The sequence below is a fragment of the Callithrix jacchus genome, chromosome 7 (genome assembly GCF_049354715.1).
Source record: "Callithrix jacchus isolate 240 chromosome 7, calJac240_pri, whole genome shotgun sequence".
In the NCBI taxonomy this organism is placed as follows: domain Eukaryota; kingdom Metazoa; phylum Chordata; class Mammalia; order Primates; family Cebidae; genus Callithrix; species Callithrix jacchus.
The window spans coordinates 30,337,983-30,364,166 of record NC_133508.1 but is presented as its reverse complement, the minus strand read 5'-3'; the positions used below and the strand labels follow the sequence as shown (position 1 = coordinate 30,364,166).

Genomic DNA, 26,184 nt, shown 5'->3' with positions numbered 1-26,184 from the left:
AGCCTCCTGAGTAGCTGGAACGACTATGTTCGTACCACCACGCCCAACTAATTTTTGTATTTTTAGTAGTGATAGAGTTTCACCATGTTAGCCAGGCTGGTCTCCAACTCCTGATCTCGGGTGATCCACGTGCCTTGGCCTCCCAGAGTGCTGGGATTACAGGAGTGAGCCACCGTGCCTGGCCGCCTGGCCCTTTTCTAATATTTCATACCACATCTGTCAATCTTTTCTTTTCTTTTTTGAGACAGAATCTTGCTCTTTCGCCAGGCTGGAGTGCAGTGACACAATCTCAGCTCACTGCAACCTCCGTCTCCCAGATTCAAGAGATTCCCCTGCCTTGGCCTCTGAGTAGCTGGGACTACAGGTGTGTGTCACCACACCCGGCTAATTTTTTTACATTTTAGCAGAGACAGGGTTTCATCATGGCCAGGATGGTCTTGATCTGACCTCATGATCCGCCTGCCTCGGCCTCCCAAAGTGGTGAGATTACAGGCGTGAGCCACTGTGCCCTGCTACATCTGTCAATCTTACTTCTATCTGAGTAGCAAAATCACAGGCAATAAATGGTGGCTGTGGCCTCAATTCGCTAGTGGAGGTGTTATTGTAGCTCCATCCTTATTCCAATAGCCTAATCAAGGGAAGAGGAGATTACCCATCACCTGTCCTGAGGGTCAGGCTGTTGCCTTAGGATAGTCCTGCATGGGAATGGCCAGCCTGTCACAGCAGGCAGTGAAGGGGACATATTCACTCAGAACCTTAACTCCATGCTGATGATGGCTTGGTTTAGGATCAGTGATTTCCATTTGTCTCATAAGAATCACCTAGGAAATTCTCATTCAGTAGGGGCAGGCTTGGGCCCCTGAAATTTGAACTTCAGAAAGCAAGAGGGGAATGTTCCTGGGAAATACTAACCAAGGAAAAGAACACTTTTTAAATTCAGATCTCTGCTTCCCCATTTTCTGTACGTGTGGCCTTGGGCAAGTCACTTAAACTTGGAGAGCTTTGGTTTCTTTGTTATATAATAGGAAAAAGAAAAGTTATCTTCTTTTCATTTTACTTTTTATAATATCAAAACCTCTTAACCCACAGCTCTGACCATAGGAGAGAAGTGAAATTGTGTATTGCATATATTCATACTGCACTAAAGTGTTTTTGAAAAACATGCTTTCATTTACTCAGTTAATATCACTGATACAGTGACTCTGAAAGTTGCTGTAACTAGGCTTGTTTTGTATTTGAGGAATCTGAAATCTGGAGATCCAGGATCACTCAGACCATGCACATGGCCAAAACTCTAACTCAAATGTGTTGCCTTCAAAATGATATAGCTGTTGTATTATTATATTCTTGGACTTAGCAGGTGCTAAGCCACTTGCTCATTCAAGACACACTTAGGCACATCAGTGGACTCCAGAAATTGCTACAGGTCCCAGAGATAAAGCCCACATTACTCATCGGCTACTGTCAACCATGAAGCCACTGGCCAGCCCTCTTCGCTTCTGCATGAGCCCTGAGTGGGAGCCCAGGTTGCCTCCCACATCCTTGTTTGCTTGAAACCCACCATCATGAGTGGTGCTAGCTAAGTGAACTGCTACCCAGTCAGATCTCCCAGTTTTATCCCTCAGATCTGAGATCCACAGAGCATAGACTGGGTGTAGAGATATCCTGGCAGAAGGAGATACTGGAATATTGAGATGTATCTTCTTGGCACTAGTTAGTTAAATTTGGGGACATTTCAGATGCTCCCCATCCTCATGCACAGATTATAGTTCTAACTGCTCCCAGAAGAATAGCAAATTAGAGAGCATACTAAGAGTTTATACTTTTTAAAAGCTTAAATCTGATTGCAAAACAATTCCTGTTTACTAAAGATGTGCTGGAAAAGAGGGATAATGAAATTTACCCACCAATCCCAACACTCAGATCAGTGATAATTGCTGTCAACATTTTAGTGAACATCATTCTGATTTTGTAAAGCACAGATATTAAGATTTCATAACCTTTATCTCTGGCATCTGCTTCTAAAATCAGCTTTGCAAGCGAGAAGAAAAGAATAACCACAATATTGTTTTAAAGACAATCTGCTCCCTCATCCATTCATTCAGCAAATATTTGAGAGTGTAGTATGTGCCAGTCACAGTTTCAGGTGCTGGGGAGTAGCAGTGCACAACACTCAATGGCCTTCATGGAGTCTAGAGTTTAGTCTGGGAGAGAGAGAGAGAGAGAGAGAGAGAGAGAGAGAGAGAGAGAGAGAGAGAGAGAGAGAGAGAGACAGACACTGGACAAATAAATAAATGCACGTAAGTGCACAATTTATGACACCTGCCAAGAAGGAAATGAGCAAGGTGAAGGAAGTGAGTGGGATGGGGAGAGACGCTTTTGGATCAGAACTTACTTAGGTCACGAAGGATACTTCTGAGACTGTGATGCTCACATAAACATAATGCTATAGATTATAGCAACCTGGTATAAGTCCCTGTGGTTGAATAATCATTTGTCACTGAAGTCCATGTTTCCATTTTGTTATTAATTGATATGGATAGATTCTCAAAGTAAATATCTTACAGGTGATTTAATCTAACACTTTTACTTTATAAATGGTGGAACTGAGGTCAAGAGGGTGTCTTAGTTAGAATCACATCACTAGCAAATAACAGAACTACACCCAGAAGCCAACTTTGTTTCTTCGTTCTTTGTTTTTGAGATGGAGTTTTGCTCTTGTTGCCCAGGCTGGAGTGCAGTAGCATGATTTTGGCTCCCTGCAACCTCCACCTCCCAGGTTCAAGTGATTCTTCTCCCTCAGCCTCCTGAGTAGCCCGGATTTCAGGCATGTGCCATGATGCCTGGCTAATTTTTTATTTTTAGTAAAGACGGGGTTTCTCCATGATGGTGAGGCTAGTTTCGAACTCCCGACCTCAGGTGATCCGCCCACCTCTGCCTCCAAAGTGCTGAGATTACAGCCATGAGCCACCGCACCTGGCCAGAAGCCAAATTTTTGGGCCCACAAATTCCATCTATTACAACTATAACATGCAGCTCCTTTCAGTAAAGAATATTATAGGCCGGGCGCAGTGGCTCATGCCTGTAATCCCGGCACTTTGAGAGGCCAAGGCAGGTGGATCAATTGAGGTCAGGAATTCAAGACCAGCCTGGCCAATATGGTGATATCCTGTCTCCACTAAAAATACTGAAATTAGCCGTGCATGGTGGTGCATGCCTGTAATCCCAGCTACTCAGGAGTCTGAGGCAGGAGAATCATTTGAACCACCCCTCAGAGGCTGAGGTTGTAGTGAACTGAGATCTCACCACTACATCCCAGCCTGGACAACAGAGTGAGACTCAGTCTCAAAGAAAAGAAAAGAAAAGAAAATTATAAATAAATGTTGCTTTATGTAGTTCCCATAAATACACTGTAATCAAATATAATCAATTACATAGTAATTGAACCTGTTTTTTTTGCCTGGTGGAAAGTCTGGGGTAGAAGAGAAAACATGGGCTTTAATGTTATATAATATCCAGATGCCCTTTTGTTTTTCTTTTTTTGCCTGATACTAGCTGTTGATTTAGAAAAGCCACTTAATCCCTTTGAGCTTTACTTTCCTTGATTATAGAAAACAAAAGGCATAAATAGAGGGAACAAAATTAACCTCCTTGATCCCAGAAAAATAAAGCAGAGCTTGGTGGTGGTTGGGTTTTTCCTGCAACTCAACAGGGCTCTGGTTAGTAACAGAAACCCCACATGGAGTTTCTCCAGTGCATGGAGAAACCTGGGTAACCACTCGGCAGGTTGAAGGTTTATCACTGTGGTTTTTCTCTTTAAGATATGGAAGCTTCCGGTTTCCTTTGGTGCCTCTTTTATTTCACTTACTTTATTGCATCACAAGCTATGTGGCAGTGGTTTCATGTTTACCATATGAACTGGATGATCCCACTGCAAATCTCCCTTGAGTTCTTGGAAAGATATCTAACATTGATAAGAAACAGGACATTTTAAAGGAAATACCCAACTAAGGAACTATTGAATGTTTGACATAGTTTGCAGAAGCTGTAGGGAGATCTTAACAGCTTCTTTCATTTCTTTCGTTTTGAGACAGGGTCTCAGTGTAGTGGCACCATCTTGGCTCATTGCAAACTCTGGCTCCGGATTCTCCGACCTCAGCCTCCTGAGTAGCTGGGATTACAGGTGTGCACCACCACAGCCTGGCTAATTTCTGTGTTTTTAGTAGAGACGGGTTTTCACCATATTGGTCAGGCTGATCTTGAACTCCCGACCTCAAGTAATCCACCCGCTTTGGCCTCCCAAAGTGCTAACATTACAAGGGTGAGTAGCCTCCCCTGGCAACAGTTTATTATTTATTATTATTTTTTATTTGTTTCGAGTCGGAGTCTCGCTCTGTCATCCAGCCTGGAGTGCAGTGGTGTGATCTTGGCTCACTGCAACCTGAGTCTCCTGGGTTCAAGTGATTGTCCTGCCTCAGCCTCCCAAGTAGCTGGGATTACAGGCACCCGCCACCAAGCCTGGTTAATTGTGTGTGTGTGTGTGTGTGTGTGTGTGTGTGTGTGTGTGTGTGTTTTAGTAGAAACGGGGTTTCACCATGTTGGACAGATTGGTCTCGAACTCCTGACCTTTGGTGATCCACCCGCCTTGGCCTCTCAAAAATGCTGGGATTATAGGCATGAGCCACCATGCCCAGCTAACAATTTCTTTAGAAAGTCAGTTTAAAGGCCTATTTTTGTGACTCAGGGAGTGTTCGTTTTTTCATACACTGGGACAAAGAAGAACAAGCCTAGTGTTTAATGTCCTGAGCCTTTAGCTACGCAGCTGCCCAGGCGGGCTTTTCCTTTTCTAACGCAGCTGGGTTACCATAGATGAAGGGAAAGTGGCTTGACCCAGGAGGAAAGCATGGGTTCCATCCCCAGGAGTGGGGTCAAACTATTTCCCAGATGCAGATCCCTATCCAACTAGAGGCTGTGTCCTCTGCCTTGCAACCCACTGGAAGTACACTTCCAGTCACTTCTGCCCACAGGAAGACAGTCTGGCAGCAGTAGCATTTTCTAAGGGAGCCAGTGACAGATGGCTCTGACGGTACAACAGCCTGCAGAGGAAAGAAACATGGGACAGCGATCTCTCTTCTCTCTTGCCTCTTTCAAGAATACTTTCTTTCTTCCTTTCTTATTTGGGAAGAAAAGAAGGCATGACTTAGTATTAAATGTGGCAGGAATAGTGGGCTAGGTGCAGTGGCTCACTCCTGTAGTCTCAGCACTTTGGGGAACTAAGCTGGGGGATTGCTTGAGTCCAGGAGTTTAAGACCAGCCTGGACAATATAGGGAGATGATGTATTTACAAAAAAAAAAAAGTAAATAAATAAAATTAGCTGGGCATGGTGGCACACACCTGTAGTGCCAACTACTCTGGAGGCTGAGATGAGGGGATCACTTAAGCCTGGGCAACAGAGTCAGACCCCTTCTCAAAACAAAACGAAACAAAGTATAGAAATGAGTAATGCTGTACTTTTATGGGTGACTGTGCATCTGAACTCATGGGCTTATTGGGGTCTAAGTTCATAGAACTCATTATTAAAGAGGGGATAACAATTGAAAATCACATGTAAGTAAAGTAATAAAACTCTCCATAAGTCAAAAATTAATATGAATGCAAACATAGAAAATAAGCGTTCTTGGTCTGCATGGAGAAAAGTGCTTCATTTCTGTATTTTATTTGACTTTGACATGTTTGATCATTCATTGAACACTCGGGCATTTGACAAAGGAGGTCAAGAAGTCCCCAGCGGTAGAGCCGTGGATCTCACATAAGAGCGCAGAAATCCCTGGCAGTCAGGGCTGGGGGAAAGCATGAGAGTGGAGGAGTTCAATTGTACTCAGCCAATTTGAGGAGAAACAAAGTATTTTAACTGTATAGTTAGAGGAAGCATGATTGTTACACTGTAACAAACATAGAAATAATAAAGAAAATGCAAAACTTCCATGATTTTAAAAATAAAAGACACAGTTTCATAGAATTTGCAAGAATGTCATAGTTCATGTGTTTCAAAACTGTTGTGCAGCTGGGAGGACAGGCACATGCCACCACACCTGGCTAATTTTTGTATTTTTCGTAGAGACAGGGTTTGGCCACATTGCCCAGCCTGGTCTCAAACTGCTGGGTCAAGTCATCGACCAGCTTTGACCTCCCAAAGTGCTGGGATTACAGGCATGAGCTACTGTGCCTGGACCAATATATTTACTTATTTATGTATTTAGCTTTTATTTTTATTTTTGTTTTATTTATTTATTTTTGAGACGGAGTTTTGCTCTTGTTACCCGAGCTGGAGTGCAATGGCGCGATCTCGGCTCACCGCAACCTCCGCCTCCTGGGTTCAGGCAATTCTCCTGCCTCAGTCTCCTGAGTAGCTGGGATTACAGGCACGCCCCACCATGCCCAGCTAATTTTTTGTATTTTTAGTAGAAACGGGGTTTCACCATGTTGACCAGGATGGTCTCGATCTCTTGACCTCGTGATCCACCTGCCTTGGCCTCCCAAAGTGCTGGGATTACAGGCGTGAGCCACCGCGCCCAGCCTTAGCTTTTATTTTTATTTATTTATTTTGGAGACAGGGTCTCACTTTGTCATCCAGGTTGGAGTGCAATGTATGGTCTCAGTTCACTGCAACCTTCGCTTCCTGGGCTCAAGTGAACCTCCTGTCTCAGCCTTCCAAGTAGCTAGGACTATAGGTGTGTGCCACCACGCCTGGCTAATTTTTGTATTTTCAATAGAGATGGGTTTCACCATGTTGGCTAGGCTGGCCTCGAACTCCTAACCTCAAGTAATTAGCCAGCTTTAGCCTCCCAAAGTGCTGGGATTACAGGCATGAGCCACCATGCCTGACCTCTCTGCCATTTTGGAGTAGATAGACCTTTTTTCAATCCATTCTTTACCCCAATGCATGGTAAAGGTCACAATGCCAGGCTAAGGCTTTCTAGAAAAGCTCCTGGTCGTCAGGTAGTGGGAGAGCTGAAATCAGGATTATGAGATGTGGCTGAAATGTCTGCTGCAGCTCCAGATAAGAGAGCCCCAAGACCTAGGATGGCAACAAAATCTCCAAGCCAAGCAACCTTCTACTTTCTTGATGTTCCCTGCTGACACATAAAGATCACAACTTTTGTCACTCAAGATGGCTCACGCCTGTAATCCCAGCACTTTGGGAGGCCGAGACAGGAGGATTGCTTGAGCCCCTGTTTGAGACCAAACTGGGTAGCATGGAAAGACCCTATCACTACAATAATTAAAAAAAAAAATTAGCTAGTCATAGTGGCGTGCACCTATAGTCCGAGCTACCTGGAAGCTGAGGTGGGAGGATCGCTTCAGCCTGGGAGGCAGAGAGCTGAGATCACACCACTACACTCCAGCCTGGGTGACAGAGTGAGACCCTGTCTCAAAAAAACAAACAACAACAACAAAAAAAAACCCCAAAACCAGCTTTTGAAAAGTGACAGAGTGACAAAGATCACAGAACAAAGAGTTAACCAAAAAAAGTAGGTGGTTCTTCCATTAAGAACAACCAGAGCTGGGCAGGACTGAAGCTGTTTCCCCTCCCAGACGATTGGACCCCTCACCTTTTAGGGGCAGGGTCTGGGTGGGAGTCAGGGAGAAGCCTCCTTCAAAACCAGTTTTCAGAGACCTAGATGCCTTTTGGAGAGGACTGAATTTGGGTTAGCCATTCACATTTATTTCTGCCCTTTGCAGTTATTTCATGGAAGTGAAATCATTTCTTAAAACCAGTGTTATTTCCACCTCTTCCAAAAGAAGCTTCATCATGGAACCAGTGTTATTTCTACCTCTTCCAAAAGGAGCTTTATCATGTAAACTGAGAGCCTACAGTTCCATCCTGAAAGCTCCTGCTTTTCATCCTATTCTCCCTCATCTCCTGGTGCCAGGAAGGGCCCCCACAAGAACCTCCCAGGTCTGGAGGTGTTCCCCTCACCGTCACTGTCTCCTCCCTTATCACCTGCTAGTCCCCGAGGCCTTCTGAGTGATGGGGAGGGTTTGGTCCAGATCCTCATGGGGAGCAAGCCAGGAGATACTTCCGTAAGTCAATCCCTGGGGAGGCCCCACTTGCTTCATTTCCCCATTCATCCAGTTAACGCATGCTTAGTGCTTCTTTTATGCCAGACACTGTGCTCTGTCACAGAGGTTCACTCTGTGACCTCTGATCATAAAGACTGGTATTAGTTTTCATTTATGGATGAGGAAATCAAGGCTTAGAGGAGTTAAGTCACTTGCCTGAGACCACATGGTTAATGAGTGGCTTTGTTGTCCTGGGACCTAGTCTGAATCCAGCCAAGCGACTTCCAGTGCTAAGCTCACACCAGATCCACACTTGGAGCAGAGGAAGCCACATTGCAGTGGACAAGGGCTTTCTGGAAGTGTGTGGCCCAAGGCCAGGAAGGACCAGCCTGGGATAGGGCTACCAACTGCTTACTGTCAACAGCTTCAGATTTTCAGCATCAGCAAGGCAGAACCCCAGTGAGACAGGCCAGGGTGGCAGGAGGCTCTCGGTGACTCTGGACGGACTCTGCTGGTGGGAATTTGATCCCATCATTAGTTTTTGAGCTCTTGCCACATGCCAGGTTTGGGCCTTGCTCCAGGAATCCCACATACCACCATGAGCCATGGCCGGGGTCTCTGCTATGGATTCAGTAGCTCACGTTCCCCTCTTCCTAGACACCCATCTTGAAGGGTCCTAGATCCTCCGGCCAAGGCATCCCCAGAATCCCCAAGCTTCTGGGCCCCTGCCCGCAAGACTGATGCTGATCACAGTCCTTCCCTTCCCCCTGCTCCCAGTCCAGGCTGGGGAATGGCTTCTGTTTACTGGGTCTCCCCAGCTCAGCTGAGCTCCAGTTCATAGTGAGTTTCATGTTGGGAATCAGCTGAGAGCTGGCCCTGAAGATCCCTGAATAATGCATCAAGGCCCTTCTCCCCTGCAGAGCCATTAGGGTGGGGGTGAGGGGATAGTGCAGAGAGGTCACTGTGTCCCCCTCCCCAGGAAGAATACTAGGGCTCCAGAGGTCTTTGCCCTGGTGTGCATGGGCTGGAGACTCTATGAGTCTCAAGGAAACGATCAAAGGTGGGCGCTTTCCCAGGACTCATCAAGTCATTATAGGATGGGATCGCAGGTGTTCAGTTTGCTTGATAAAGCTCCTTTTCGAAGGACCAGTCCACAGGGCTGGGTGACCCAGTACACAGGTAAACCGGGGTAGGTTTGGGGTGACTACAAAACCAGTACTTCCTCCAAAAGAGGGCAAAGGAGGTTCAGCTTCCAAATAGTCAGACTTTTGCCATCGAAAACTTTAAGAAAAAACTTATTTTTAGCATCCACATAAAAGTTGTGTTGTATGGTTTATGGTTTTCTTTTTATTTTGAATTTTCTCCCCTGTGGAGAAGCCCAAAGCATTTTCAATGCTTAGACCTGGAACAGTCAAAGTCCTTCCTGGAGATCCAGTCACAGCCACGGAAGAGCAAAACTGGGGGCTGCTGAGTTCACTCCACCTGCCCCACCCCGCTCCCAGAGCTCTACAGGCTGGGCAGTCCAGGCCAGTTCAGGCATCCCCCTCCAGTTCTATGAAGAAAGTCTAGGAGTGCAGTGGAGAGTTTCAGAGAAGAAGGGAGGGGATCAGAAGGAGGAGGAGGAGCAGATAGAGGGAGCGGAGGAGGAGGGGGAAGAGAGTGCCAGATGGACAGAAATTTTTGCTCCTTCTGGCACCCTGTCCTTCCCCTAGACCTAACTGAGCCTTCCCAGGTGCTGTGCACGGAATGTTTGTATCCTGCCTGATGGGATTAGTGCCCTTATAAGAAGAAGAAACACAAGCAAGCAGCCTCTCTCTCTCTCTCTCTCTCTCTTTACCATGTGAGGATATAGCAAGGAGGTGTCCATAGGAGAAACCAAGAAGAGAGTTCTTACTCAACCCAAACCATGCTGGCAGCCTGGTCTCTGACTTCCCAGAGCTATGAAAAATAAGTTACTGTCTAAGCCACCTAGCAATTTGTTATAATTTGTTATCGAAGCCGGAGCTAAGGAAGGCACCAGGCCACTATGTGACTTGACTGCCTGCTGTCTCTCTCTTTGCTGTCCAGCCCCTGGGGACGCTGGTTCTCGGCCCCTGATCTGCCTGCTCCTTCCCTGTGTGCTGTCCCCCCCACAGTCTGCAGCTTCTGCTTCTCCTTAGTCCACTGCTCTTGGCCATCTCTTCCACTCGTGACCACTCGCTCCTCGTTCCTTCTGGGATGAGCTCACGCCCTCCTTTTGTGCCAGTTACTATCTGTGGCATGTGCTGCTATAACAAAATGGCTGAGACTGGGTAATGTGTAAAGAAGAAAAATGTATTTCTCACAGTTCTGAGGGGTGGGAAGTTCAAGATCAAGGCTCCAGCAGGTATGTAGTCTAGTGAGGGCTGCTCTCTGCTTCCAAGATGGCGCCTTGAATGCCAAGTCCACCAGAGATGAGGAACGCTGTATCCTAACATGGTGGAAAGGACAGAAAAGCAAAAGAAGAAAACTGAGCTAGGTCGCCGCTTCAAGCCCTTCCATAAGGTCACTAACCCTTTTCATGAGGGGGTCTTCCCTCCAGACTTCGTCATCTCCTAAAGACTCCACCTCTTTGTTTTTTTTTTTTTTTTTTTTGAGCAGGACTCTCACTCAGTCACCAGGCTGGAGTGCAGTGGCGCTATCTCGGCTCACTGCAACCTCCAGCTCCTAGGTTCAAGCGATTCTCAGCCTGCCTCAGCCTCCTGAAGAGCTGGGATTACAAGTGTGTGCCACCATGCCCAGCTAATTCTTTGTATTTTTAGTAGAGACGGGGTTTCACCATGTTGGCCAGGATGGTCTCTATCTCCTGGCCTCCTGATCCACGTGCCTTGGCCTCCCAAAGTGCTGGGATTACAAGTGTGAGCCACCGCACCCAGCCAAGACTCCACCTTTTATTACTATCACGTTGGGGTTTAAGTTCCAATATGAATTTTGGGGAAGACACAAATATTCCAACCATAGCAAATATACTTTACTAAAAAAAAAAAAAAAAAAACAAAAAAGCTGGGTGCAGTGGCTCATGCCTGTAATCCCAGCACTTTGGGAGGCTGAGGCTGTGGATCACGAGGTCAAGAGATCGAGACCATCCTGGTCAACATGGTGAAACCTCGTCTCTACTAAAAATACAAAAAATTAGCTGGGCATGGTGGCGCATGCCTGTAGTCCCAGCTACTCAGGAGGCTGAGGCAGGAGAATTGCCCGAACCCAGGAGGCGGAGGTTGCGGTGAGCCGAGATTGCGCCATTGCACTCCAACCTGGGTAACAAGAGCGAAACTCCGTCTCAAAAAAAAAAAAAGGAAAATCTCGTCTCTAAACATGATATTTTGAGTTTATCTATTTACAGCCTAAATTTCCACTTGCTTACATATATATTTGTGACCACGAGTGTCATTCTTAGCTGAGAAAAGTTTCGGTCAAATTATTTTAAAAGTCTAACATTATCTATTAATATCTTACTTGGATAAGATCAAATTTCTAACCTAGATTTTAGGTTAAGACAGAAACCCATAGTCATTTGTTGCAATGTGAGAATGACAGAGATATTAATCAGCAGAATCCAACTATAAAAATAAATGTGAGGGCACAATTCTCTACTAATGACTCCCCCAGATAAATCATTACTTGGCTAGCAATGAATCAACTAAAAACGGAAGTGAGAACAGTTGGAGTCCTTTTGGCAATGGATGGATGTTTATGAGCCTGTTAAGTGAAGAGAGATCAGAAACAAGCGATAAATGGCACGCTAATTGGGGGTTGAATGGAGTAATGGGATGATCTGGGAAATATAAGCATCCTGCTTAATGGGGCTTGTCTACTTGCAATTCGATAAACTAATATACGTGAATTCAAAGAGATAAAGGACATGAGCACTCAGAACAAAATCACAGGAATAAATTAAGAAAGAGGTACCAAAATGTAGATAAGGGCCACTGTTCCACATCTGACATCCTTAATTCTTGAGTCATGGGGATGGTAAGGTACAGACCAGAGTCTTCTGACTAGAAGCTAAAACCAGCCTTTGGGGTGACTTCAGAGACTGCTGAGATTCAAGGTGCGAAAGCAGATGTTGGATGGCCGAAAATATCCCGAATGCGAGGGCATTTTCAAAGGCTGTGGTGCTCGGGGAAAAAGAATGCTGTGTGTTTAAAAAGAAAAGAAAAGAAAAAAAAAAGAAAGAAAGAATGGAAACAAGGAGGAAACACTGACCGGAGCATAGGGTGACCATATGTTCTGGTTTGCAAGGTACAGCTAAGGTTCTGTCTGCTGTCGCGGTGCAATTATAATAGCGGCCCTTTCACTTTCCAAAGTGTCTGGTTTTGGATGATAAATCATATGATCGCCCTACCAAAGAGGGGAAATCAGCCAGAAGACCCAGGGTGTCGATTTCAAAGGGTGTGGGCTGATCCACAGTCGCTTTCCTGCCGCCGCCCAGCTGAGTGATGTGCACCACCTCTGCCTCGACTTACCCCCCTGCCGGGGTCTCCAGGAAGGCTGGAGCAAAATCCTCGGCTTCCGCGCTGCTCTGGTGCCACCTGCTGGTTATGTGGGGGAGCTGCTTCTCTCCAACCCACTACTCGTCACCCCGCCTCCCCACCCCGATCCCGGACAGCCTTTACTTGGCCAAAAGACATTCAGAGCACGCGAAGCCCTGGCTGGGGAGTAGGCTGGACCCTCAGTGAAGCCCGCGCTACAGAATCAGACGGGCTTAAACTAACAAAGCCAAGCTCCTCCTCTTCTACCCACTGCTGTCCTGTCTCATTTTGTAGAGGAGAAATTGAAGCTCAATTCAGAATTTTCATTGGTAGGATTGTGAGGCATATAGCTGCACTCTCCCAGGTGCCATTGCCAACATCTGTCTTTCCTGTAATACATTAGGTTAGTGGGGAAGCAAGAGAACTTAAGCTTACCAAGCGCCTACTGTGTACGGGGCAGAGTGGGCACTTTTCTCTCCAGCTTGGTAATTGATGGGAAATAGGTGATTATACACCTGGGATATAGGATCAGAGTGGGCTTGTGATGTGCTCACAGTCTCTCAGTTGAAACTAGAACTCAGGGGTCTTTGACTGTAAAGCTAGTGCTTGTTCTGGGTCGCCAGCTTGAGCAATAGTTGCAAAATGCAAAAAACACCATGAAAATCTAATATTGATCCATATACAACTGTATTGCAAACAAAAACACAGAGTGTCTTCATGGGGGTGAGAGGGAGATAGGGAGATTATCTCAATTCTATGTAACCTGGGAATTCTCCGAGGAAAATGAATGAAGCGTGACTGAGTGCAATTTGTCTGATAAAATCTGTCAGAATGTGGGGCCTTGTGGGTCCTGAGTGAAGGTAAGAATCCATGATGCTGGACATTTCCTAAGGTGTTCTTTATGAAATTACTCAGGGTGGCGGGGTGAGGTGGCTCACACCTGTAATCCCAGCACTTTGGGAGGCTGAAGCAGGCGGATCACGAGGTCAGGAGTTCAAGACCAACCTGGCCAATATGGTGAAACTCCGTCTCTACTAAAAATACAAAAACTAGCCAGGCGTGGTGGCATGCGGCTGTAGTCCCAGCTACTCGGGAGGCTGAGGCAGGAGAATTGCTTGAACCCAAAAGGCAGAGGTTGCAGTGAGCCAAGATTGTGCCACTGCACTCCAGCCTGGGCAACAGAGGGAGACTGTCTCAAAAAAAAAAAAAAAAAAAAAAAAAAGAAAGAAAGAAAGAAAGAAAAGAAAGAAATTACTTAAGGCCTCAGTGCAAAACCCCATGTCTACAAAAAATACAAAAATTAGCCAGATGTGGTGGTGTATGCCTGTGGTCCCAGCCACCCAGGATTCTGAGGTGGGAGGTTGACCCAAGCCTTGGAAATCAAGGCCACAGCAAGCTTTGATTATGCGACTGTACTCCAGCCTGGATGACAGGGTAAAACCCCATCTCAAAACAAACAGGGGCTCAGCACAATAATTTTTGCAGTGTCGTGGGTCTCCAAAGATCTTAACTTAGGCGCTAAACTCAGATTAAGATTAGTGTAGACTGAGATAGGGTAAGTCTCAGGAGACCAGCCGCTATGCCAGTGGTTCTCAATGGCTGCACCTGGAGAGCTTAGCATCACCTAGAGGCTTGAAAACATTCCGATGCCCATGCCCTGCCCATGTTTACATGCCAATTTGGTTGCAAGTTGGCCACTCAAAATTTCTAATCTCTACTTTTTAATAGAATTGATCCATAATAAATGTGATAATTGACTTATTCTGATTCAGATTTGTTATCAGATGTTGATTTAACAAGGTTCTGTTCAGGTCTGTTTTAAATTTTAAAACAATTTATAATTTCCTACAGATAATTTTGTCTTTCTCTTCAGGTGCAGATAACTGGATTGATCTAACCCCTGGTTCATGGCACACTCTCCCACGGGTAAAATGCAGGAGCATTTTAATATGTTTGTTTATTTTAAAAATATAATAAGCACCATTTTTAAAGGCAGTTTACTATGCAAAATTAAAGTTAGGACTGTGACAACTTAAAGCTGGTGACACAGCATTTCCCCATGTTCCCGACTCCTTATCACTTCCCCCTGCCACAGGTAATCACTTTCCTGGATCTCATATTCTTTTTTTTTTTTAGACGGAGTTTTGCTCTTGTTACCCAGGCTGGAGTGCAATGGCGCGATCTCGGCTCACCGCAACCTCTGCCTCCTGGGTTCGGGCAATTCTCCTGCCTCAGCCTCCCGAGTAGCTGAGATTACAGGCATGTGCCACCATGCCCAGCTAATTTTTTGTATTTTTAGTAGAGACGGGGTTTCACCATGTTGACCAGGATGGTCTCGATCTCTTGACCTCGTGATCCACCTGCCTCGGCCTCCCAAAGTGCTGGGATTTTCCTTTTTTCTTTTCAAATTTGTGATAAAATAACATGACGTGAAATTTCCCATCACTACCATTGTTGAGGGTGCAGTTCAGTACTGCTGAGTATATTCACGCTGCTGTGCCCCGTCTCCAAGAACTCTCTCCATCTTGCAAAACTGAAACTCTACACCCATCTATAACTCCCTGTTTTCCCCTCCTTCCAAGATGCTGGCAACCACCATTTTACTTTCTATTTCTGAGTTTGACTACTCAAAATAGCCCCTACAAGCGGAATCATACAGTGTTTGTCTTTTCGTGCCTGGTTTATTTCACTTAGCATAATATCTTCAAGGTTTGCCCAAGCTGTAACATGTGCCTTTTGGCTATTGTGAATAATGCTGCTATGAAATGTGTGTACGGATGTCTCTATTTTCCCTAGAGATCCTTTTGATACAGTTTTTTTTTTTTTTTTGAAACAGGGTCTCACTCTGTTGCCCAGGCTGGAGTGCAGTGGTGCAGTCATGGCCACCTGTAACCTTGAACTCCCCAACTCAAGAGATCCTCCCCCCTCAGCCTCATGAGTAGCTGAGACTGCAAACCTGCACCACCACACCTGGCTAATTTTTCTAGTTTTTGTAGAGACAGGTTTTGCTCTGTTGCCCAGGCTGGTCTTGAACTTCTGGCCTCAAGCAATCCTCCTGCCTTGGCCTACCAAAGTGCTGGGATTACAGGAATGAGCTACCATGCCCGGCCTATATATACATTTTCTTTTCAGCTGTTTTCCAAGTTATATAAGATATGCTGTATACATCCTTCTGGAATTTGTTTTTTTCACTTAATATTACACACACACACACACACACACACACACATATATATATATATATATATTTTATTTTATTTTATTATTATTTTTTTTTGAGTTGGAGTTTCGCTCTTGTTACCCAGGCTGGAGTGCAATGGTGCGATCTTGGCTCACCGCAATCTTTGCCTCCTGGGTTCAGGCAATTCTTCTGCCTCAGCCTCCTGAGTAGCTTGGACTACAGGCGTGCGCCACCATGCCCAGCTAACTTTTGTATTTTTAGTAGAGGCGGGGTTTCACCATGTTGACCAGGATAGTCTTGATCTCTTGACCTTGTGATCCACCCGCCTCAGCCTCCCAAAGTGCTGGGATTATAGGCGTGAGCCACCACGCCCGGCCAATTCTACATATTTATAAGCCACCTGCCAGCACAGCACCCCAAACATAAAGACCCTGCACAGCTGTCTCTGGGGCATGGCATGTCTATGAATGTAAAGATTTTCCAATGTGTACTTATGGGCCATTGGCATCATCTCCAGTCAGAGGTTAAAAGGCAGCTAGGCCTGGCCTCTAGGCACCATTGTGAGAATCTGTTGACCTTTCCAACTAATTTGTCTGTTGTTTGCAGTCAAAGATGCCTAAAAAAGTAGAAGGTGTGGGTGGGAAGAGTTCTGGTTTGAGGTCCCCTGATCCAGGCATGATCTCCTTCCGCAGTCTCAGTCTCAAGGATCAGGGGACTCCATATGTAAACACAGGCTCAAGCCATGTCCCCCAGCCCCCTCTTTCAACCAGGTGCCACCCTCTGCTTCTCTTCCTAGAGCTGCCAGCAGTCCCTTAGGATCTGTGGCCTTAGGCCTGGCTGAATTTTTTCCTCTCCAAAGAGTCATCTGTAGGGCCAGAGGCTGACAAAGCCTGACTCATTACTGGACACCAGTTCTTTTGCCTGACTCTCAGTGATTCCTACCTTCCCCTGGGATTTTATGCTTCTTGTCTCAACACTATCATTTCTCATTCTTCACAAGTTGAATTGCTCACTCCAGCCATCTGAAGCATGCTCTTCTTGACACAGATCACTCTAGGCACGTGGTTGGTGCTTAAAAAAAAAGAGAGCATTATGTCAATTGCATTGATCAACAAAAGTAATGGCTCCACTGCAAAGTAAATTTGATATTGCCAGGGCCTCTGAGTTTAAGAGCCTTCTAGAAAAGGGCTTTGAGCTGAAACATGAGCATACACACACTGGCATCTCTCTCGGTCTGATGAGATAATTTGGGTACTTGGTTGTTATCCTTGAGCATTTTCTTGCCTCATTTTTTTAATGCATGTGTAGCCAGCACAATAATAATCATAGCTAATAGTGGCTAAAGCTGAGGACTTTCCTGAGCCAGGCAGTGTACTTTAAAGTTTTCACAGACTCTCACTGAGTAACATCTGTTTTTCAGATCAAGAAACTGAGACTTACTATCACATTTGGGATTAAGTTAAAAAAAAAAAAAAGAAACTGAGGCTTAAAGCTGTCAAGTAGTTCACAGCCAGCAAGTGGTTAAGTAGGAACTTGAACCCAGGCAGTCTAGCTCTGGGATCCTGTGCACTTACCCATTGTCCAGTATTGACTACACAAAATTAATATGTACATATTTTCAACTCTAGGTTAAGTGGGTGGCATATTTTTCACTATATTTTATGTATGTGACTTTCAGTTTGAGGGTATTCTACTTATTCAATCTATTGAGCTGGATATTAACTGACAACAAATAGAAACTAATGAACTCTGAAAAACATAAAACATGAGCAACATTTTGTCATTAAAGAAGGACATTACATAATGATAAAAGGATCAACGCAACAATAGGAGTCAATGATCATAAATATATACGCACCCAATATAGGAGTACCCAGATACATAAGACAAGTTTTCAATAACTTATAAAGAGACTTGGACCACCGCACAATAATAGTGGGAGTCTTTGACACCACATTGTTAATATTTGACAGATCAACGAGATAGAAAATTAACAGGGACATTTATGATTTGAACTCAGACGTGGAATAAGTAAACTCAGTAAATATTTATAGAATTCTTCCCCCCAGGTCCACAGAACATACATTTTTCTCAGTATCACATCACACCTATTTTGAAAGTGACCACATAATTGGAAGTAAATCACTCTTCAGCATTTGCATAGCATTTCACAGACTTAAATGAAATATTGGTTGTTTGTTTGCTTGTTATTTTCTTCCTGTATTCCTTTCTGTCTCTGCTGTTAAACACAATTATCGGCATAAAAGAGGTTTTGATACCTACTTTTAGATTGCATTCCAGCCTGGGCAATAGAGCAAGACTCCTGTTCTCTCTCCCCCTTTTCTCTTTCTCTTTCTTTCATTAAAAAAACAGAACAAAACAAAACAAAAAAACCATGAGCAACATGACATCACTGCAAAAGACAAAACAGCACATAGCTTTCTTTCTTTCTTTTTTTTTTTTTGAGATGAAGTTTTGTTCCTTACCCAGGCTGGAGTGCAATGGTGCGATCTCGGCTCACTGCAACCTCCGCCTCCTGGGTTCAGGCAATTCTCCTGCCTCAGCCTCCTGAGTAGCTGGGATTACAGGCACCCGCCACCATGCCCAGCTAATTTTTTGTATTTTTAGCAGAGACAGGGTTTCACCATATTGACCAGGATGGTCTCGATATCTTGACCTCGTGATCCGCCCGCCTCGACCTCCCAAAGTGCTGGGATTACAGGCCTGTGCCACCGCACCCGGCCCCATAGCCCTCTTGTGAATGTATTTTGCTGACAGTCCACGAGCTAATGATCAGCCTGAACTCGGCAGTGCTCTGTTCCTTTGGGACACACACACACACACACACACACAGCACACACAGAGTTGGTGGTTGTACCACCTTGAGCCTCCAGTCCAGAAAGGACCAGATGGGTGAGGCAGAAAAGTGCTGGGTCAAGGCGAGGAGGGGGCAGATGGGAGGAGCAGTGTGTTCCCTGGGGGGCTGCCTTCAGTTGCAGGTTTCTTTGCGCTGTTCCGTATGTCCCTTTCCCAGGCACCAGAGCAAGGACCACCGGTTACGATACAGGAACTGAGAAAGAGCTTTGGATCAAGGGCAGAGCTCTGACTTTAAGCTGTGACTCCGCAGGTGTGTCCTGTGGCCAGTCCCTGTCTGATCTGTGCCCCACTTTCCCATGTCCAAAATGAGAAGACTGAACCAGTCCTTTCTAATGCCTTTCCTATGGCTTCGAGATGAAGTATGCACTTCTCACTTGGAGGAGGGGCTGGCAAAACCACTTTAATTTGAATCGAGGCATCTTGGCAGAGGTTGTAAAATGTCCTCACATGGTTCAAGGAAGAAGATGGTGCCCTCCCTGCTCCTGGTGCCCCTTTCAGAGGTTAAAGGCCTTTCCATTATTTCAACTTTTATTTTTTTAGAGACAAGGTCATGTTCTGTCTGCTGTCCAGGCTGGAGCGCAGTGGCTCCATGTCGGCTCACTGCAGCCTCCACCTCCCGGGTTCAAGTGATTCTCGTGCCTCAGCCCGCCGCGTAGTTGGAATTACAGGTGTGTGTCACCACGTCCAGCTAATTTTTTGTATTTTTTAGTAGAGACAAGGTTTCCCCATGTTGGCCAGGCTGGTCTCGGACGCCCGACTTCAGGTGATTCACCTGCCTCGACCTCCCAAAGTGGTGGGATTACAGGCGTGAGCCACTGCGCCTGGGCTCTGGCTCTATTTTCATGACGCTATTTGCAAGAGTAGGTGGAGCGCTCCTTGTATGAAGATTTTCATTTGGAAAACTGTATGACTGTGGACGTAAACCGTGTCTGAAAGCTCGGCCATTTTGGTCTCAATTTCTTCTTCTAAAAGCGAACTTCTTTCGCCTAGTTTGACCCTCGAGGCTTTCCATTTCTTCTGCCCCCGGGCGCATGCGCGGAAATGCGCTGACCTTTCATCTGGGCGCTTGTGCTTTTTTTTTTTTTTTTTTTTTTTTAACAATGGCGGTTCCCGGAGTGGGTCTCCTAACCCGTTTGCACCTATATGCCCAGAGAAGAACTCGGGTCCAGCGGCCTGTCCTCAGGCTTTTGAGTTGCCCGGGAACTGTGGCCGAAGACCTCAGGAGAGACGAGCAGCCTTCGGGGAGCAAGGAGACAGGTGATGGCGCCGTGGTCTCGGTTTGCTCTGTAGCCCAGTCCCACAGCGGACGAGGGAAGGGGGAAGAGTCTGGGATCCCGGGCGAACGCGTGGTCTGTGGAAACGGTCTTGGGCCCTTTGGTAAGAGGCTGGGACTGTGTCCTGTCCTCTCCTCTGATCTTACTAGGGGAACCCAGGGTCGCCGCCGTTGCCGAGGCAGAAGTGAGATGTGTGACGTTTCTTCGGGGGCGACTTCTGTGTACAGTAATGGAATTGTTTAGACTTCCGGGACCCCAGCTTGCTAGCACTTTACAGTTTGACGAAACAGTGTTCCCAAAGATAGTGAAGCTACACACCTGAGCCAGTCGCTTCATCATTTACGTATATTTCTGATTTTGATACATTAAGTTGTTGCTGGAGGCCGAGTATAGTGTAGCCTGATGAATGACGAGGATTCTTGGTTCCTAGACGTAGGGTTTTGCCTGTGAAATTTACTGCCGTTTACTTTATTCTTTTTGGCCATTTTGAACCAAATCAGTCTGGTAATAGATTTGCATTCACTGCCACAGGCTATTGTCCCGCGTTCGTTCTACATTTATACGCTTCCTTGTTTGTTGAGACGCCACTGTTACCGCTTTTGTGACTCAAGAGCTTATATATGGTATTTACAGTTCTTAAAACAATATTGCAAGAAATGTATCACTGTGTCCATTTTACAGATGTAGAAAAAGGCTTAAAGAGCTAAATAACTTGGGCAACGTCACTAGCTCAATTAATTTAGACGTTTAGTCAAATTATCAAACAAAATGTATTGATTTCTATGATTCCTTGGAGCTATTTTTCCCTAAAGTAAGCAGCTGTCTCCATCAGATTGTATAAAAGACATATTGACACGCAGTGAGAAATCTTACTTTATATAATATTTTATTGAAATATTGATTGAATTGTATTTAGTGGAAGCTGCATCTGTTGAAAATTTCGAAGTAACACTGAAAATTTAAGGATTCTGCCCAGAAAAAAGCGATGGTAATTTAACGTTTGTATAAGAGTTTAAATTTGAGAGTGTGTTCATATGCCCATTGAGACATGAAACAACCCTGCGGCATAGGTGTGGAAGGAAATACTATTACTCCATCTTATAGATTCAGAAACAGGGTAGTCCAAGGGTAGTTTGAGTAGTTCAAGCTAAACTCAAGTATTCAGTGGCAAAAAGAGTAAAACTCACTTCTCTTTTTCTCGGGACGGAGTCGTGCTCTGTCGCCCAGGCTGAGGTGCAATGGCACAATCTCGGCCCACTGCACCCACGGCCAATAAAACCCACGTCGAATTCCAGGGCTATAATCTTCATTTACTGTAGCTTTGATATTTTTCTTTTTTAAGGAAATGTTTCATTTTATATCATTAGGGAAACATGGCCGAATATTCAGGGATTCTTGTGGGACATAACAAAATTTTCATTTGGATGTCTTTACCATTGTAAAAAAAGAACAGATAACTACACCTTATACTCACCTAGAAGCGTGTAATTTTATAATTGGAAGGAACTTGAGAAATATCCAATTCAGTTTTTCTTTCAGTGTGAGTGAGGATTCATTACCAAAACATTCCTAGTAACAGTTCATAACAATAAGGAACATTGTTTCATAAGTCAGTCAATTCTGTTTTTGGTCAGGTTCTAATGGTTGAAAAATATTTACAGTGAGTTAAAATCTGCTAACTTCCCATTTCCTCATTGGTCTTAGTTTTGACATAGCTTTCATGTGAGTAGTGGAAAGAGCTGTAACAAGAGTGTGTACTGTATTATTCAGGATTCTTTCTGATATGGCTAACAGAAACTAACTCAAAATAGTTTAAGTAGAAAAGGGAGACTATACCAATCTATGTAACCAAACTCCAGAAAGAGACATATCTCATACTTTAAGGTCAGTTGGATTGACTGGTCAGTGTGAGAGATTGTCATTTTCCTTAGCTATTGTTTAGCCGCCTTATAATCTCAGACTTTTCTACATGGGATGATGATGGTGGGGGTGATGGTCACCAGCAGCTTGATGATCACATGTTTGGGCTTCTGATTGATCGTGCCAACCCTTTGGATGAAGAGGAGGTATCCAGAATAGTCTGATAATCCCTATCTCATGGGGTGGGAGTAATTGTGACAGTTTCATCACAACCACATAGAGTGGTTTTTTACCAGCAGGGGTGTGCTGTTAACAGAACAAAGAGTGTGCTAGTATTACCTGAACTATTACCTGAACAAGGTTTAGCTGCTGTTTGGGTGCCAGCAGCCAAGGTAGGGCCATCTTTAAAGGTAGAACTACACTATCTATCTTAAAAGGTATTGTGAAATTCAGAAGTGTGTGTATGTGACAGTGCTTGGAAAGCTATTAAGAGAAGGTGCAATATTTAAGGACAGTGCTCAGCTCTCAGATTCTCATTAGTTTGTCATTTTATTTTATTTTATTTTTTTTTCAGGCTGTAAATTCCCTCTTTTTCTGTAATGATTTAATTGTATATTAGAGTTTCTAGACTTTCTGTTATTCCTCTCTGGACACTCTCTGGCTCATTAATATCCTTCATAACTGTTACATCCAGAGCAGAACATATACTCTCTATGTGGCCTGATTAGTAAGTAGCAAAGAAGTGCTATTACCCCTTAAATTTGGATTTTTAAGAACATCTGTCTTAAAAAGGCTTGAATTTTTGTGTATGTATTCAGTCTCTTCCTATCCTCAGTCCACAAGTTAAGACATTCCTTTGATGCATTTCGAGTTGCATCCAGTCAAACTTTAGGGCCTCTTTTATTTTCCATTTTTCTTTTTCTTTATTTCTTTTTTTCTTTTTTACCCTCTAAATGTATTCATAGCAAAACAGTTCAGGCCTCTTTTATAAAACTGTGCTAGGTTAATTTTTCCCCCATCATGTGCATGCATCTTTATTTTGTTTTTAATTCTAAATGAAAGATAGTATTCAGTCTTTTAATTTTATTTATTTATTTGTTTGTTTTGAGAGAGAGTGTCTCTGCTGCCCAGGCTGGAGTGCAGTGGTGAGATCTTGGCTAAGTGCAACCTCCGCCTCCCAGATTCAAGCGATTCTCCTGCCTCAGCCTCCTGAGTAGTTGGGATTATAGGTGCGTGTTACCACACCTGGCTAATTTTTTGTATTTTTAATAGAGGCGGGGTTTCACCGTGTTGGCCAGGCTGGTCTCAAACTCCTAACCTCAAGCGATCCACCCTCCTCTGCCTCCCAGAGTGCTGGCATTACTGGCATGAGCCACCACGCCGGCCTGTTCAATCATTTTTTAACGTTAATTTGTGTTTATCATATTGTATTTTAAGACCATTGCACATTTCAGTCTGTCACAAAATATTAGCACTTACTAGTTTTTCCTCTTCATTTGTTATTCATAGGTTTGATAAACCTTTGGTGAGGCTGTAAATTACCTCAGCGTTTTGTTCCCGCCTTCACAACTTCGTCTTTGTGTCTATATCATTCTTTACCTACTGTTGCTCAAGTCTTTAGATTCTGCCTTTTTCATCTTCTCAAGCAAATTGTTCCATCTTTTCAATCAAACTTTTCTATCTCGTTCTCAAATGTAATCCCTGCTCTTTGCCTGCCATCCACCTGCAGGGATATATTTGCATAAATGTGCAGAGACATTGCATACAGATAACATTGCAATATTGTTTGTAATGGTGAAAAGTGGTAAACCACCTAAATATTTATCAATAGAGATTTGGCTAAACTATGATGTATTTAAGAGTATATATTTTAAAAGAAATAAATATGTATGTACTGGTATGGAAAGATGTCTCCAGTGCATTAAATATCTTACAGCATGTTAGAGAATAGAATACATAGTAAGATTTCAGTAAATTTCAGTTGTGTAAAAGATGTTTATCTATATGTATATGTTTACATATGCCTTGAAAATGTCTGAAAAGATAAGTACCACAACTTAATGGTTGGCTGTTAGGGTAAGAGGACTGGGGGAAAACTTGTGCTTCTACTTTAGAAAATTCTACACTGTTCGGGCCAGGTGCCATGGCTCACGCTTGTAATCCCAGCACTTTGGGAGGCCAAGGCAGGTAGATCACCTGAGGTCAGGAGTTCAAGACCAGCCTGGCCAACATGGTGAGACCCCATCTCTACTAAAAATATAAAACTTAGCCTGGCACAGTGGCATGTGCCTGTAATCCCAGCTACTTGGGAGGCTGAGGCAGGAGAATCACTTGAACCCCGGAGGCAGAGATTGTGGTGAGCCAAGATCACACTACTGCAATCCAGCCTGGGCGACAGAGCGAGACTGTCTCAAAAATTAAAAAGAAAAAGAAAAAAGAAAATTCTACACTGTTTGACTTTTATTTTGTAACAAGCAGTTGGATATCAGTTTAGACTCAGTAAAAGTCAGAGACAAGAGGTGTAGGTGGCAGTCACAACTGAAAAAATGGTAAGATGGTCTAGGCAGAGCCTGTAGCATAAGAGAAGGAAATAAGGACCACTTGGCGGAAGGACAGTCGGTAGACTGAGATCAAACGGAAAAGTCTCTGTCCGTAATATGGAAGAAGGTTCTTCTTCCATATTGCCATAACCTGGGAGGCAGAGATTGGAGCGAGCTGGGATTGTGCAGCTGCACTCCAGCCTGGATGACAGAGGGAGACCTTGTCGAAGAAGAAGAAGAAGAAAGAAAGAAGGAAGAAAAGAAAGAAGAAAGAAAGAGAAGAAAGAAGAAAAGGAAAGAAGAGGAGGAGGAGGAGAGAAAGAAGAAAGAAGAAGGTGGTATTCGTCCATATTGTTAAATAAATAAATATAATGCTATGAATTACATTCTTTCATAGTTGTTGAAATTAGGTAATAAAGAGGTGGAAAAGATTCTATCATGAAGAGTCAGAAGTTTTCACAGACCTAAGCAAGATTTGGAGGATGAATGAGAGTTTGCCAGACAGAAAATGAGAAGGTGGGGATTCCAACCAGAAGGAAGAAGGCATAAGTAGTTCATAGTGTGTGTAGAGAAGCATATGTGAAAAATACAACAAAGAAATGGTATAAGTGACATGAAAGAGGGGGTTGGGACATGGTGCAAGCACTTTATACCCAGGCTCTGGAGTTTAGATATGACCTTAAAGGCACTGGGGAAGCTATTAAAGGATTTAAGCAGGGAAGTCAAAGAGTAAGCCTTAAAAACAAAAGACTTTTTTTTTTTTTTTTTTTTTTTTTTTTTTGAGATGGAGGCTTGCACTGTCGCCCAGCCTGCAGTGTAGTGGCGCCATCTCTGCTCACTGCAGCCTCCACCTCCTGGGTTCAAGCAATTCTCCTGCCTCAGCCTCCCGAGTAGCTGGGACTATAGGCATGCACTGCCAATTTTTTTGTATTTTTAGTAGAGACGGGGTTTCACCATGTTGGCTCTGATGATCTTGATCTCCTGACCTTGTGATCAACCTACCTCTGCCTCCCAAAGTGCCGGGATTACAGGTGTGAGCCACTGTGCCCTGCCAAAAAGACCACATTATAAAGAACATTTTGGCAATTATGTGGACGACATAATTGCCAAAGGACAGCTTGAGAAAAACAAAACTAGAGTGAATGAGACTAGTTTAGGAGTCAGATTATTGTGATAGAGGCCTGAAATAAGAGATTGATGTTAAAGAATTGTCATTGTAGAGTGAATGAGACTAGTTTAGGAGTCAGATTATTGTGATAGAGGCCTGAAATAAGAGATTAATGTTAAATAATTGTCATTGGGAATGGAGGCGAAGGCACATAGTTAAAAGCTGTATTTTCAGGCTGGGCACGGTGGCTTCATGCTTGTAATTCCGGCACTTTGCGAGGCCAAGAAGGGAAGATTCCTTGAGGTCAGGAGTTCGAGACCAGCCTGACCAACATGGTAAAACCCTGTCTCTACAAAACATATAAAAATTACCTGGACAGGAGTGGCATATGCCTGTAATCCCTGCTACTGGGGAGGTTGAAGCATGCCAGTCACTTAAACCTGGAGGTAGAGATTGCAGTGACCTGGGATTGTGCCACCACACTCTAGCCTGGGTAGCAGAGGGATACCTTGTCTCTTAAATTAAAAAAAAAAAAAAAAAGGTAAAATAGTGGGTATGGAGTATTTCCTTGATCCATCAGCTTTGTAGCCTTTTGGAAGAAAATGAGGCTAAAAGTTTCTGCTGATTTCTATATATCATTTACATTTTCTGTTCTATTTCTTCAGAATTTTGTTAAGGTTTTTTTTTTTGCTTTTGTATTTTGAGATGGAGTCTCGCTCTGTCACCCAGGCCGGAGTACAGTGGCGCAATCTTGGCTCACTGCAAGTCTGCCTCCTGGTTTCAAGTGAT

At 44.2% G+C, this 26,184-nt stretch overlaps 1 protein-coding gene across 8 annotated transcripts in view; it reads left to right on the top strand.

Annotated features, from left to right (window-relative positions):
* Positions 1 to 26,184, top strand: part of MTPAP (mitochondrial poly(A) polymerase) — a 60,478-nt gene that overhangs the window by 8,952 nt on the left and 25,342 nt on the right. For 4 of the 8 annotated variants that reach the window (XM_054258586.2, XM_054258585.2, XM_035307067.3 and 1 more), the window contains exon 1: positions 19,710 to 19,990. The exons of 1 other annotated variant lie outside the window; for it this stretch is intronic. In XM_054258586.2, coding sequence (XP_054114561.1) covers positions 19,714 to 19,990 — 277 coding nt within the window. In that variant the 5' untranslated portion in view covers positions 19,710 to 19,713. Of the gene's footprint in view, positions 1 to 19,709; positions 22,977 to 26,184 lie in introns of those variants that run through there. 3 more of the 8 variants (XM_078329752.1, XM_002750138.5, XM_054258587.2) reach the window with 2 other exon arrangements.